Source organism: Thamnophis sirtalis, unplaced genomic scaffold (genome assembly GCF_051295495.1).
Source record: "Thamnophis sirtalis isolate CommonGarterSnake01/CBP01778 unplaced genomic scaffold, rThaSir2_p1.2 scaffold_1, whole genome shotgun sequence".
Classification (NCBI taxonomy): domain Eukaryota; kingdom Metazoa; phylum Chordata; class Lepidosauria; order Squamata; family Natricidae; genus Thamnophis; species Thamnophis sirtalis.
Window position 1 is genome coordinate 91,537,029 of NW_028261381.1, and position 14,361 is coordinate 91,551,389.

Genomic DNA, 14,361 nt, shown 5'->3' on the forward strand with positions numbered 1-14,361 from the left:
ATTCTGAGCTTAATCAACTGGGAACATACATCGCACTGTGGCTTAACGCAACACTTCGGGTCTGACTGAAAACCATACTAGAATCTAGAGCCTCTGCTGACTCAGGAAGATGTCTTCCAAAACATCACTATTCAATAGATGTTCAAAGAATGGAGCACTGTAGGAAATATTATAGGATGTGATGAATTGTGGCAGTTTTCCTAGCAATAAATAATCTTTCAATTCAGCAGTTTATCACAACAGTGTTGATGTATGATATTCTGTGAAGATATATAACTTTGCCTGCAAATATTCAGAGACTTGGCTTCATCAGCAGGTCTGCCAGTACTAATATGTGATCTACTTCTGGAAGAAGTTATGATAGAGGCACCATTTTATTTCTCTTACCAATCTGAAGACCTTCATGGATAATATTAGTGCATATTCATTTGCAGCGGAGAAGGTCCACAGCGGACTATACTAGTCTTCAACTTACAACCATTTGATTACAATGATTGTGTTTCAACTGCCAAATACAATGGCACTGAAAATAAGGGCTTATGATTGGTCTTCACACTTATGGCTGTCACTGCATCATCACAATCATCCAATCAAAAATTGGGCACCTGTCAACTTACATATATTTATGACAGCTGCAGCATCCTGGGGTGACATGATCACCATTTAAGAGCTTCCCAGCCAGCTTCTGACAAGCAAAGTCAATGGGAGAAGCTAGTTTCATGGGTCATGAAATCACAGTCATGTGATTCACTTAACAATGATGGCAAAAGGGTTGTAAAATTGGGCATACTCACTTAACAACCATCATGCTTAGCAATGGAAATGTTGAAATGCACTGTGGCCATAAGTCAAGAACTACCTTTACTGGGAGTTCAGGAAAGCACAGATGACAGGACCATAGCAGAAAGCTACTATTGATACTTATAAAACTGGTATAGTATTATTTGTTTGCATAAAATGCTTGCTCATACTTAACTGAACTACAAATTTCTCAGTTAAGACAAAATTCTAGATTTGCACAAAACATTAGCTATAAATTAACTTCACAGGCTGGGTTCATATAATGCATTAAGGATAATGATGATGTTGATGTTGATGTTGATGTTGATGTTGTTGTTGATGATGATGATGATGATGATGATGATGATGATGATGAGATTGTTAATGGTTTGCACAAATGCAGCCTATCAAATATATTTTGGGCAGTAAACGGCAGAATCCTCTTCAGATTACTTTATGATTTTTATTGATTAAGGCAAAAAGTGCAGAATATTATTAGTTGCTACAGAAATGAGTCTCTAATGAAAGTTTATGAAATGACTAGCAGTGATATGGCTTTTATTTCTGTACATGAATAATAGAAAGGAGAATGAAATTTCTCGTTTAGGCACTGATTGCTTCTATAATGTTAATGCCTATGCACCCTACTGCATTCTTTTGCAGCTTTTATAGGTGAAATTCTATACACACATAAATGAATTCAATGCTCCATGGATATCTAAGTATAGAACTGCAGCATTAACATACAGCTTGATTTGCTATAGTGATACCTGCATTCCTTTTGAAATCGCATAGTATCTATTGAAAGGAAATAGCATACCACCTGCTATTTGATATTAGTGGCTTTCCACCTTTAACTTTAAGCTATTTCATAACTCAAGGTATGTAGGAGTAAGTGTGTAGGAGTAACATCAAAGAGGAGAGATATGAATTACTAAATATGTAGATTCTAGAATGGAATCATGATGTACTGTACATCATTTCTAATATTTTTTAAACTACTGCCTCTCCTCTTAACACTTTGGTATTTAAACATCAGCAAAAGTTAAAGTATAGTGTGAATAATAGTGACTCTCTTCACATACAACACACATATTGCATAAAATACGACTTCAGCAACAGAGTGGTAAATGCCTGAAATGCTCTACCTGACTCTGTTGTTACATCCTCAAACCCCCACAGCTTCAACCTCAAACTGTCTACCATGGACCTCACCCCATTCCTAAGAGGTCTGGAAAGGGGGCATGCATAATGATAGTGTGCCTACCGTCCCTGTCCTATTGTCCCCATTTATTTGTACTCATTTCATTTGTTCATGTTATGTTTATACGTATACCTGTTACTTTGTACATGTTTGATAAACCAAATAAAATTAAAAATTGAAAAAAAAAACATCAAGGCTCACATTGTTGGAAAAGTATCTGATCTCAAAAATGTGCACAGCTATCATTTTTCATGATCATAGCTAGCTGAGATTTTAAACTGAAAAAGAAGGAAGGTATTGTCAAGGAATGAAGTCTGCCAATAATAATTTGTTTATGGAAGAGCAAACATTTTGGTTGGGAGAAAGGTTTAAATAACAAATCAGTATGCACTGGCTACGTAAAATCAAGACAACCCCATCCAGAATGAAAGATGGAAAAATCCTCACAACTGATTTGCAAAGGGACCCAAACCTCACAGTGACTCACAGTCTTGCTAGAGTTACATTGAGCATATTCTTCTTTATCTCAATCTCAATTAACTGGCAAAATATATAATAACATTGGCACAGATACACAACTGAGTATTATGTGCATACTGATGATACTTAGTCTTGTGCCAAAGGGTGACCTCTCACGGCAGTTTCATGTAGAAATTAAACAAATAATGTTTCCCTTTGACCTTTTTTTCATACTCTCACATCTTCTTCAGCAACACAACTTCTCCAAGGTTTGAGAAAGCGCAGCATGAGTAACAAGTAGAAGAAAAAGAAACACTTCAGGGCAATGGAATGTATTTCATCAAAGCACGTTTCACTGCCTCTGCTGTTTGCCAATGAGAATGTTATCTCTATCACACAAATCTTTTCACGGACATAATCCTAAATCCTCCTCATGAAGCCTACTAACAGATGGCCAGACAAATATATACAGAAAGGACTAAAAACATGGAGAGGGTGGGTACCAACAATTTATTTTCTGTTTATTTCATGTACTGTCAGGGGATATATTTGTTATTCTAGGAGAACAGAGTGAAAATTGTGGTACATGTACCATTCAAAGACTCCATATGTTAGGTGATTCTGCAAGTATAACAGGCTTGAGATTTGTAATGGATTTCTGAACGACCAACCCATCTCATGTGCAAGATAAAATACCCCATATATTTACAGATCTGGATTTTCCCTTGGTGGGGATGGAGGGACCATAATTTCCTTTCATTTGTTAGTGGGATGAAAAGCATCCTTAAGGGCAATTTTGATAAGAAAAATGGATGCCAGAAAAAAGACAAATACCTTCCTTCAATTGACCTTGCAGTTTTATGACTTGCACTTCGAATGAAAAATAAACTCAAGGGAACATTTTATGTCCATACATCACATATGGAATTATACAGATGATTACACATCAAATAATTTTGGGAACCATTTATTGTTATATAAAATAGCAAGCTTTATAAAATGATGCTTAAATGGAGTGGGAGGAACTTTGACCCAAATCTGCTTTATTGTAATGACTATAAAATGAATACACATTTCCCCACTACATTTTCAAATTTATATCACTTTAGTCTCCAGCAATTAAAACACAGACCCTTCCCTAACATAACTAAACCTGACTCTGCAGATCTTAGCTCTTCCTACTTCAGTAATTATTGCTCTATTACTGCCTTGTCCACTGCATTCTTGTGATCTGACTCCAAAAATTAATATATTGTAATTACATTTTTTTTCTTTCTAGCATTTCCTCACAAGTAACATTGGTTGTAACAGGAATTGACTAACCAGCTTGTTGCCTGATCCTAATATGGTTGAGAATGACTGGTCCAGATTCACCCAGCTGGCTTTCAAGCCAAAGGTGTGACTACAGCTGTCAGTTCACTGGTTTCAGTGGATAGCCTGGTGTCTTAGCCACTGAACCATACCAGCTCTTGTTTACATGGATTACATTTATAATAATCTGCTCTTTAGCTCAGGGGTGTCAAATTCGATTTCATTGAGGGCCGCATCAGGGTTGCAGTTGACCTTGGGAGGATGGTGTGTGTGTGGCTGGGTGGTCACAGGCAACTGGGTGGGTGTGGCCAGCTCCACATCACTCACTTTGGGTGCACCTGTAGTGGCCTGGATCCACTGTCTCCAGCACATGTCCCGGGGATGTGGCAGGGAGCAGCCCCATTCTGGCTCCAGGGTAGCCCCACAGATCTACAACTGACCATGTTCCAACCTGGATGGCCATCACCAAGTTTTAGATCCGCACTTGGTCAGTCTGGGACAAGGCACTGGGATGGTTTTTCACTGTTTCCAGGACAGCTTTGTGGGCAGATCTAATGACATCATGGGCTGGATCTGGCCCACAGGACTTGAGTTTGACACTCCTGCTTTAGATGCTAATACAGGTAGTCCTTGACTTATGACCACAATTGAGCCCAAAATTTATGTTGCTAAGTGACATATTTGTTAAATGAGTTTTGCCCCATTTTATGACTTTTCTTGCCACAGTTGCTAAGTGAATCCTTGCAGTTGTTAAACTGGTAACCCGGTTGTTAAGTGAATCTGCTTCCTCATTGACTTTGCTTGTCAGGTCACAAAAATTGATCATATGACCTTGGGACACTGTCACTGTCATAAATATGAACCAATTGTCAAGCATCTGAATTTTGATCACATGACCATAGAGATGCTGGAACAAATCTAAATGTGAAAATGGTCATGACACTGTAACTTTCAACAGTCACTAAACAAAACTGTTGTTAACTGGAGGACTACCTGTACTCTTAATACTGATATCAGAAAAGGGAAGACAAAATGTAAATATGCAAAAGCTATTACCTTCAATGAAGACTTTGTCCGAGGTTCTGGTTTCTGCCTTGTAGGTGTATTTTTAATAAGCAGAGATTCATCTGTACGAGAATCATAATTTCCATGTTCTGAATCATCTGTATATGTGTCTTTCTCTTTTCCTATGTCTGAGAAGGGAAAAAAAATACCAGAAACACATGGACTTATATGGTATTACTATGGAGACATTATAGCAAAGATACAAGCATAAAGGTTCTCCTCACACATATGTACTAGTTGTTCCTGGCTCTAGGGGGCGGTGCTCATTTCCATTTCAAAGCCGAAGAGCCAGCGCTGTCTGAAGATGTGTCCATGGTCATGTGGTCAGCATATCTAAGCGCCAAAGGTGCATGGAACATGGTTATCTTCCCACCAAAGGTGGTTCCTATTTTTTCTACTTGCATTTTTACATGCTTTTGAATTGCTAGGTTGCCAGAAGCTGGGACAAGTAATGGGAGCACACTCCATTATGCGGCGCTAGGGATTCGAACCACTGAACTGCCAACCTTTCTGATCGACAAGCTCAGCATCTTAGCCACTGAGCTGCCATGTCCCTCTATACAAGCATAGTTCCCTTAATTATTTGCATTTGCCACATATTCAGTATCCCATTATTTTGGGACAAAGTCAATACTTACTTTAAGCAAAATTTCTCTTGTTTAATTCTGAAATATGTTTTATGATACCAACATGCCATAAACCACTTGTTCTTTAGCAATTGAGAGATATTCATTAATTAAAACAGACTGAGTACTTGTAGCTTAAAATCTCAACTTTTTTTCAACATCAGCTTTTTGGTGCTCCAGCATTGGCAATATTTGATTAGACATCAGAACATTCTATACATAAACTGTCAGTTATTAAGCAAGTTATTCAGGAAGTTTATGTCAGCAAAAATCAAAACAAATCCCCTACTGATAATTGCAGTAGAAAAATAATTCAGGTATCAGCATTAGTGAGATAGTTGAGTATTCTTTGTGAAATGGATTAAAATATATATTGATTTTTTTTATGTCGAGGGGAAGCTATGGTAGCTTTTATGTTAAGTATATCTTTATCGAATGTTTGTTATAAATTTACAGAGTTTAAACAAGCATGCTCTATGATCACAGCCTTTGTGAAGTTGTAGTTGCATACCTTTGTAGAAAGTCAAGAGTAATGGGAGGAGGATGAACATTTTTAAGTTTTCACTTTTCAAGTTTTGATGTACAGATGTTATTACAAGTCAAACTGATGTAAAATAAATTACCTCCCATTTTATCAGTGTTTTCAGATCTATTTTAGATCAGATTCTCAAAGGCATAGCTTACTGGTTGAAGGATACACAGACAAAAACCTCAGACAACTGCTTAAAATATATTTAAGGTGATTATTTCCCCAAAGTCATGTTGATAGGAGGCTTCAGGGTCTACACCAAGGCATTTTGAAGGGATTATATACAGTTTATGGCTGTAGGGAACCATTGAATTGAATAAATTCAAATCTTTCCTATGAACCTGTTGACCTGGCTATAGGATGTGTTCTGCTTTTCATCCTTTTCCCCCCTTGTGTATACAATTATGGATTTTATGTGATAGACAGTTATAGAGTGGCCTTATTGTTCTTTATGTTCTAATGTGTTATATAAATATCATGCTGCTATTTGGGGCTTTTAACAGGTTCTCTACCAATACTTCTTTCCCATTGCTACATTCTTAGTATAAGCACCAATCTGCACGAGCAGTGGCAAACATTTCCGGCCCACAATAACTCAGAAATAAGCCCCTTTTTCTGTCAGGAAGAAGCTCTGAGAAGTCATTTGCCTGGAGGAAGCACTTGAAATGGTCGAGAAAAGCTTCCCAAGATTCTTTTCCCAGGCAGAATTCAGTAAAAGCATTAACAGCAGCCATGCTGGTCTCCACAGCGGGTTTGGTAACACACTCTTCATCGCCAGTTTTATGATCCCACTTCACTCAAGCACAGAACACTGGCTGAATGCTAAACTGTTTTATTAACAGACCAACTATGAACAAAGGAACAACATCTCCCCGTCTGACAGCTATTTATGCAGGAGCTGTCAGACGGGGAACCAATTGGAGGTCTGCAATTTCCAGCCAACCAGCAGGCGTGTTGCGGCCAATCAGAACACTTCTTGAAGTTCTTGACAGGTGCCGGTTGTAACTCCGAGGACTCTGCAGTTTATATGAATAGAATGTGCCTACAGGTTAGGTCAGATCACTGCAGTACATTTTTTTGGGTTCATGAGTCATGGCCATTAGTCATCAGAGACCCTTTGTATAACAAAAGAGACTCATATTCTATTTGAAGTCTCCAGCTAGGTTGGAAAGCCATGGTGGGTGATCTGGTGCTTCAGGTATTTGCATTACATCACCTATAGCCATGGCCAATTATCTTGATAGCTGGGGCTTGTGGGAGTTATAGTCTTATATATTGAGACTTTCTAGTTTGTTTTCCTCTGACTGACTCTATTTTAGGGGTATTTATCCAAAGCTGCCATTTTCTTAGATACAGATGAAATTACAAGGTATCACTACTTGGTTAATGGATAAACTATAAAGAAAGTCTAAAACCAAATCAAGCAGAAGTGAGTTCTATTTAAATAGATTAAATATGTACATGAATACAACAGTCTTTAATTTATCTGCAATTCAGAATATTATTTATATTCCAAAATTTATATTTTGTAAAAGAAGGCCATACCATTTCAAAATCAAAAGTAAATAAAATGAAGCCTAGAACAGATTCTTCCTTATTTTTCCTTGTAGAAAAGAAAAAAACTGATAGAGGCACTTTTTATTTTGTCTTTTCTGCACAAAAAAACACAAACATGATTGGCCTTGTTGGCACTTGGAAATCCTAAAGGTTTTAGATAATGATCAAAGCCAAATATTGTTTTTGTTTGCTTTTTACTAAAATACTTTCCAGAAGCATAGTCAACATTTTTTGTCTCATCTCTAATTGTTTTAGTTTGCCAATATTTAATATAATGTATAAAAAAAATTAAACATTAGTGATGCTGGTTTTCATGAAACATTTATTGCTCTAGGTTCAAATTACTAAGCTTATTATCAAAAAAATTATACATTTATTATTAGCATTTTTCTCCAGTAATAAGTTACTTGGTGTTAGTTCAGTAAACCACAGTTTAGTTATCTATGGATAAGTGTTGTGTTACCTATGGATAAGGATTGTGTTGCAGAGGTGGGTTCCCACTGGTTTGGACCAGTAACTTGGCCCCAAACCAGTTCTATCATCGGTGGTGCCATCTTAATTTTCAGTTCTGCGCATGGGCAGGACAATCTTCATTACAAAATTTATTTTTTTCCTTTTTTTCCTGTAATGTTGTGCGCATGCAAGACCTTTATAACTGCAAATGCGCATATGCATGGAGCACGCCAAACTGGCAGTAATGCCGGTAGAAACCCACCCCTGTTGTGTTGGGAACCAATCAGTAGTAACTAGGGAAACTGCCCTTCTTCTCCACCCTAGAAAACGTCATGAGCCAGAATTCTCCAAAGTAGACAGTAGTGACCCATAAGGTTTCCAAGCTGTTGTTGTTACTGTTATTATCATTTGTAGTACTATTATTTAAAATAATATTTATTAAATTATGTAATAAATTTTGGGGTGGTCAATGAAAAATTGAAACTTCTCAAAGGAGTCAGTGGGCTGAAGAGTTTTGGTTTCCGGCCATGAACACTACAATAAATAAGTGTACATTTTTCTTAAATTCCCTCATTGCTACCATAGTTTTCCACTAACTTCTAAAGACCAAACTCTTTTTGGAGAGCTTTCCCCTGATTCGTGTTGTGTTGTTGCCATTTTTTTCATATTCTTGCAGTGCTATGCGTTTAATTATGCATGACTTTTGTTTTATACATAGTCCTCGACGTATGACCAAAACTGACCCCAAAATTTCTGAGACATTTGTTAATTGAGTTTTGCCCCATTTTATTACATTTCTTGCACAGTTGTAAAGTTAAGTGAATCACTTCAGTTGTTAAACTAATAACAAGTTTGTTAAATACAGTTTCCCCATTGACTTTGCTTGGCAAAAAGTTACAAAAAGTGATCAGATAACTCCTGGGACACTGCAACCATCATAAATATGAGTCCAATTGCCAAATCCCCAGGTTTTGATCATGTGATCATGGGGATACTGCAATGGTTTTAAGTAGGAAAAAAGGTCATAAGCCACTTTTTCCAGTGCTGTTGAAACTCTGAATAGTCACTAAATTAACTGCTGTAAGTCGAGGTCTACTTTGTATTTTTTCTTTGTGATGAGAATAAGTTTGGCAGTGCCATATAAATAGATTAAATAAATAAATAATTGTCAAATTTAGTGATTGTCCTGTGAAATCAAAAATCATTTCTTTTTGGAACAATAGGAGGCACACAGACACACACACACAGACATAGACACAGACACACACAGAGACACCCACAGACATACACACACACAAACAAACACACACACACACCCAATAAAATCTTAAGTTTTCTGTAGTAAATACAACTGGTCATATTGTATGGAGTAGGAGAAATACTGACCACGCCCAGCATGGTCACACCCACCCAGAAACCGGGCAGAGAACCCCTTGCTAAATTTTTTGAAGCCCACCCTTGGATTGGTTCTATAATAATCTGGGACATTTTGGTTTACTTAAACTAATCACATTACAATTGGTTAAACTAGAATCCGATACTACAGTTTGTTCTAGGTTCCTTATAATAAGTTCTGTAGATCAGTTCCAAAACTGAGTACAGAGAATGCAAGCTGAGTTCTGACTGCAGGTCTTGAAAACAGCCATATTTTTTTTCCCAGCACCCTCTGCAGCTGCCATTTAGTTAAGGCATACTTATTTCAAATGTTATAGATATTGCTTTAGTCTAAAACCCATCCCCAGCATGTTTATGGAGTTGAATCTGAAGAATTATACTGTGGTTAATAATTATCTATGCTTTACTTAGACATTCATACGTAATAGCAAACTGAGTTGTTTTAATGCAATCCTCCCCCTAACCCCCCGACACACGATTTCCCTGGAATGGCCTTTGGTTAATGCTCTTACTAAGCTGCTTTTCTGCTAGCCTACAATTTGTTTGTCTCAGTCGTTTGTCCATTTCATTTAGCTACTATTGCAGTTTGAGAAGAACTGAAAGAGCTGAGATACAGTAACATTTCCCTTTCATGCCCTTCTTGAAACCTTTTATCTCTGATCTGGCTTCACAAATTGTATCTCTAACTGCATCAGGTTATCTATATATTGAACCAGAGATACGTTTATTTCAAAGGACAAACACATAAGCCCCGTTAAAATCATTTGAATTTGAGGACTTGACAATGCATTCATAACATGCACTGTAGGTTTTTCACTGTTGTCACATTGGATGACAATTTCTTCAAGAATGTGTTTTTTTGGGGGGGCTGCATGTATCTGTTTCAGTGGTGGGTTCCGGATCACGTTGCAACTGGTACGGTGCAACGGGGCCCAGTGTCCTCCACATGCACATGCACAGCACGCGCGCACATGCGTCCTTACCTCCACAATGCCTCTGTGACCTCCAGCTGCTCGGCGTAGCATTGCGCAGGCACCGTACACTCCGTGTGCGTGCGTCAAAGTGCCGAAGAGTTCAAATACAGGTAAGGAGCTCGGGTGGGCGGGTGGGCAGGCCCTCTGGAGCACCATACCGGAACAGTACCCTGTGCTCCCAGCAGGCACCAGTACGCCCATACTGCCTGCAACCCACCACTGATCTGTTTTCTTACCTACATGGCTATGCAGAATTCTTTGAAAGTCAGAAGCAATGCAGAATTAGTTGTTGCTTCCTACATTCATAATAGTATAGTGCAAGTAGTCATCGGCTTACAACAGTTAATTTAGTGACCGTTTGAGGTTACAGCAGCTCTGAAAAAGGTGACTTATGATTGCTTTTAACACTAAATGACCATTGCAACATCTCCATGGTCACATGATCAAAATTCAGATGCTTGGCAACTGACTCATATTTATGCAGGGTCATGTGAGCATCTTTTGCTTCTCACAAGCAAAGTCAACGGGGAAGCCAGATTCACTTAACAACCGTGTTGCTAACTTCACAATTGCAGTCATTCTCTTAACAACTGTGGCAAGAAAGATCGTAAAATGGGGCAAAGCTCACTTAACAAATACTTCACTTCTCAACAGTGGGAAATTTTAGGCTCAATTCTGGCCATAAGTCAAGGACTACTTGTATCGACATTTTCTTTGATTGTTTCTAGGGTGCAAATTTATGACCTGTACTATAAGCAATGTCTCAAAATTGATTCTTCACTGGATCTGTCCACAAGGTTACATTCAACCACTTGTTGAAGATGTTGTCATTTATGTTTTTTAAGGGTTTTTTTTTTTTTTGCACAGAATAGGTAGTTTATTCAATGGTCTAAGCAAAACATTCAAGTCTAGAGTTTTATTCTTCACTGTAGTCAAGGTAACCCTTCAGGGGCTAAATATTTTTCTAATTCGTTCTAGCTGCTGAATAAAGAATAGAATATTCTATAGTGTATAACTGATTGTATTCACTTTCATGGGAGCACCCATGGTTCAGGAAAAAAAATATCTGGGTTTTTCATAAGGTAGAATTAAAAAATGGACCCTTCATCCATTTCATCCAGCTAATTTCATCCATCAAAACATCACATAGATTTTTCAATAATATAGAACAAAACCCCCCAAATGGAGTATTTTAATTAAAGAAAAGAACATATTCAACTTTGTTTCTATGTGGAAACTGTTTCTAGGTTTTGTGCTTGAGATGGAAAAAAATATATGAAAATTTGACTTGGGTTTTGATGATTAGTTAGGTTTGTAGTTAAAGAAATGGCTAGTTCATATTGGCATGTAAAAGTAAAATGGTGTGCCTGTAATGTTATTATCCTATTCTAAACAGAGTTGGAAGTCAATGCTTTTCTTTCTTTATCCTCCAAAACCCTTTTTCCTCCCCCATTTTCCCACTATTTTCATTTTCTTTTTCTGTATTTTATGTCCTGATAAACTTAATTAAAAATTTATTAAATAACCAAAATCCAAAAACAAGAGTGCAGCCCATGTGCTCCAAAACATGTTGAAATTCTACAGCCAATGTTACAATACAGATGAAAATCAATTGGATTTTATACAATATCCTTTAATAGCTTCATTTTCCACCACTTTCTTGCAGCTCTATCTTACCATTTTCCATTTATTTTTCCTTTCTTCAAGCTACTTGATTAAATATTTATCTAATTCACTTAATTCAGATCCATCCTTAATATCCCCAGGGGGAAAGCTCATAGTAGATCATGAAAGGAATGAAACTCATTCACCATATGTGCTAAATAAGCTCTATCACTTGTGAGGTACAGGCTCTAGATGTGTCATTCCTTTTCATTCATAATCAATTGCTTAAGTTGTTCACAAGAAGAGGAAGAAATAGCCACAGTTAAATAGACCACTTTGAGAATGAACAAATCTTAAAAATCAAGAGGTTTTCCTCTAAAATTGATAGTTGCAATTGAAAGTATTCTAGGGAAGAAAGAGATAATTGGAAACAAAGGTTTGATGCAAAACAAAACAGAAGAAAAAATATTGCAACATCAGATTCATCCTTGTAAATATTTGAATCACTCCTTGTCCAGTAATACATCATTGTAATAAAAATGTTGCTGGTTTTTCTGCTTCTCCCAAGGGCATCTTTAGCATATCTTCATGATACTCATAACACCTAATATACAGAGAAATTCAGCAGCATTTGTCTTACAAATATGTGCCTCTCTTTAAATCTAATTTCCGCTTCATCCAAAAAGAAATGCCATTGAATGAAAGGACAGTGTGGTGATAGGTTAAAAAGCTGGGTTAAATAAGGCACCCAAGTTCAAGTTTATTCTCCACCAGGAAATTAATTCAGTGATATTTGACTAATTATTCTGTCGCAACCTAGGGATTGATGTAATGTGAAAAATTGAAGGAGGAAATGTGTGCTTGCCATGTTTCCTCTTGAAGAAAAGGTCAAATATCAATCTAACAGAGATATATATCATCTGGTTTATTTAATAATATTTAATCTACATAGTAGCACTAGCAATTTGACTCAAGGATGGAGAATCTGAATCCTAACTCCCAGTAGCCCCAACTGGCGTGACCCATGGTAAGAATGCTGATGAGATGGTAATCAATGAGAACTGAAAAAACATACTATCCCATTCTCAGTGGTTTTAGCAAATAACTGATATGTTGTTGCTGAAGGATGATGATGGTAAATTCAAGCACTACTATAAATGGTCTATGACAGGGGTGGGTAACTATGTTCCTTTACAACTGTGGCTTGCAGGTCCAGAATTTGTGAGTCATCATGGCTGGCTCAGGAATTCTGGGAGTTGAGATCATTAAGGGCTCATAGTTGTCTATCGCTTAGTTTATGGAATAATAGGAACTTTTTGGTTAGCACTCACTCGCCTCCTGAAACAGAAATAGGGCTAGTTCTAATAAGTGCTGTACAATATAACAATGTAGAGAAAACTCACCTAAAAATGGATCACAGTATTCTGTATTGGATAACTTGAGTAAGTTGTTTTCCAAGGTTTCCATCACTTTGGCTAGAAGATAATTAAAAAAAATGCATCAGACTAATTTACATTGGCAAAATCTGTGGTGGGTTTCAAAAAAATTTGGAACCTACTCTGTGGGTGTGGCCTCCTTTGTAGGAGTGGCTTGCCAGCCATGTGACCTGGTGGGAGTGGCTTGCCGGCCATGTGTTTTCTTTCTTTCTTTCTTTCTTTCTTTCTTTCTTTCTTTCTTTCTTTCTTTCTTTCTTTCTTTCTTTCTTTCTTTCTCTTTCTCTCTCTCTCTCCTTCCTTTTGTCACTCTGTCCCTTTTTTCTTTTTTTCTTTCATCTCTCTCTCACTCTTTTTCTTTCTTTTTTTCTTTTTTCTTTCTTCCTTCCTTTCTCTTTCTCTCTCTGTGTGAGTCTGTCGAGTCTGTCTATCTGTCTATCTGTCTGTCTGTCTGTCTGTATGTCTGTCTGTCTGTCTCTCTCTCTCTCTCTCTCTTTGTGTGGCTCTTTGCCTCTCCCTCCCCCCCTCCCTTCCTCTGTGTCTCTCTATATGATTTTCTCTCTGTGTCTGTCTCTCTCTGTGTGTGTATCTCTCTCCTCCCTCCCTCCCTCTGTGTCTCTGTCTGTCTCGCATTCTCTCTAAAATCCATTGTGGCTGAATTGCTTTGGTTTGTTCAGTATCATAAATTGTAAAGAAGCAGAGAGATCTGATTAAATCAACACTCACCTCGTTCTGATACTACATTGACTGTAGCACTTGATGCCTCTGCAGTCAAAGTCTGAGACTGAGACTGAAGCTGAGGCTGGGGCAGAGGCATCACTTGATTTGGCTGAAGAAATGAGGAATGCTTGCTGAGACTTTGTGGATGGGTTTGGCTCTGGGCAAGGCATGGCAAGGATCTTCTGGAGGGCTTTAAGGGTGGTTCTTTCACTGTCTCACTCCTGCTTGTATTCATGCCTGAAACCAATGA

The 14,361-nt window shown here is 37.6% G+C and overlaps 1 protein-coding gene across 1 annotated transcript in view; it reads right to left on the reverse strand.

Annotated features, from left to right (window-relative positions):
* ANO3 (anoctamin 3) overlaps positions 1-14,361 on the reverse strand; it is a 217,737-nt gene that overhangs the window by 83,051 nt on the left and 120,325 nt on the right. The window contains exons 2-4 of the mRNA XM_087718950.1: positions 14,118-14,348; positions 13,362-13,433; positions 4,811-4,947 (exon numbers count right to left, since the gene is read on the reverse strand). Of these exons, the coding sequence (XP_087575076.1) occupies positions 4,811-4,947; positions 13,362-13,433; positions 14,118-14,348 (440 nt within the window). The remainder of the gene's footprint in view (positions 1-4,810; positions 4,948-13,361; positions 13,434-14,117; positions 14,349-14,361) is intronic.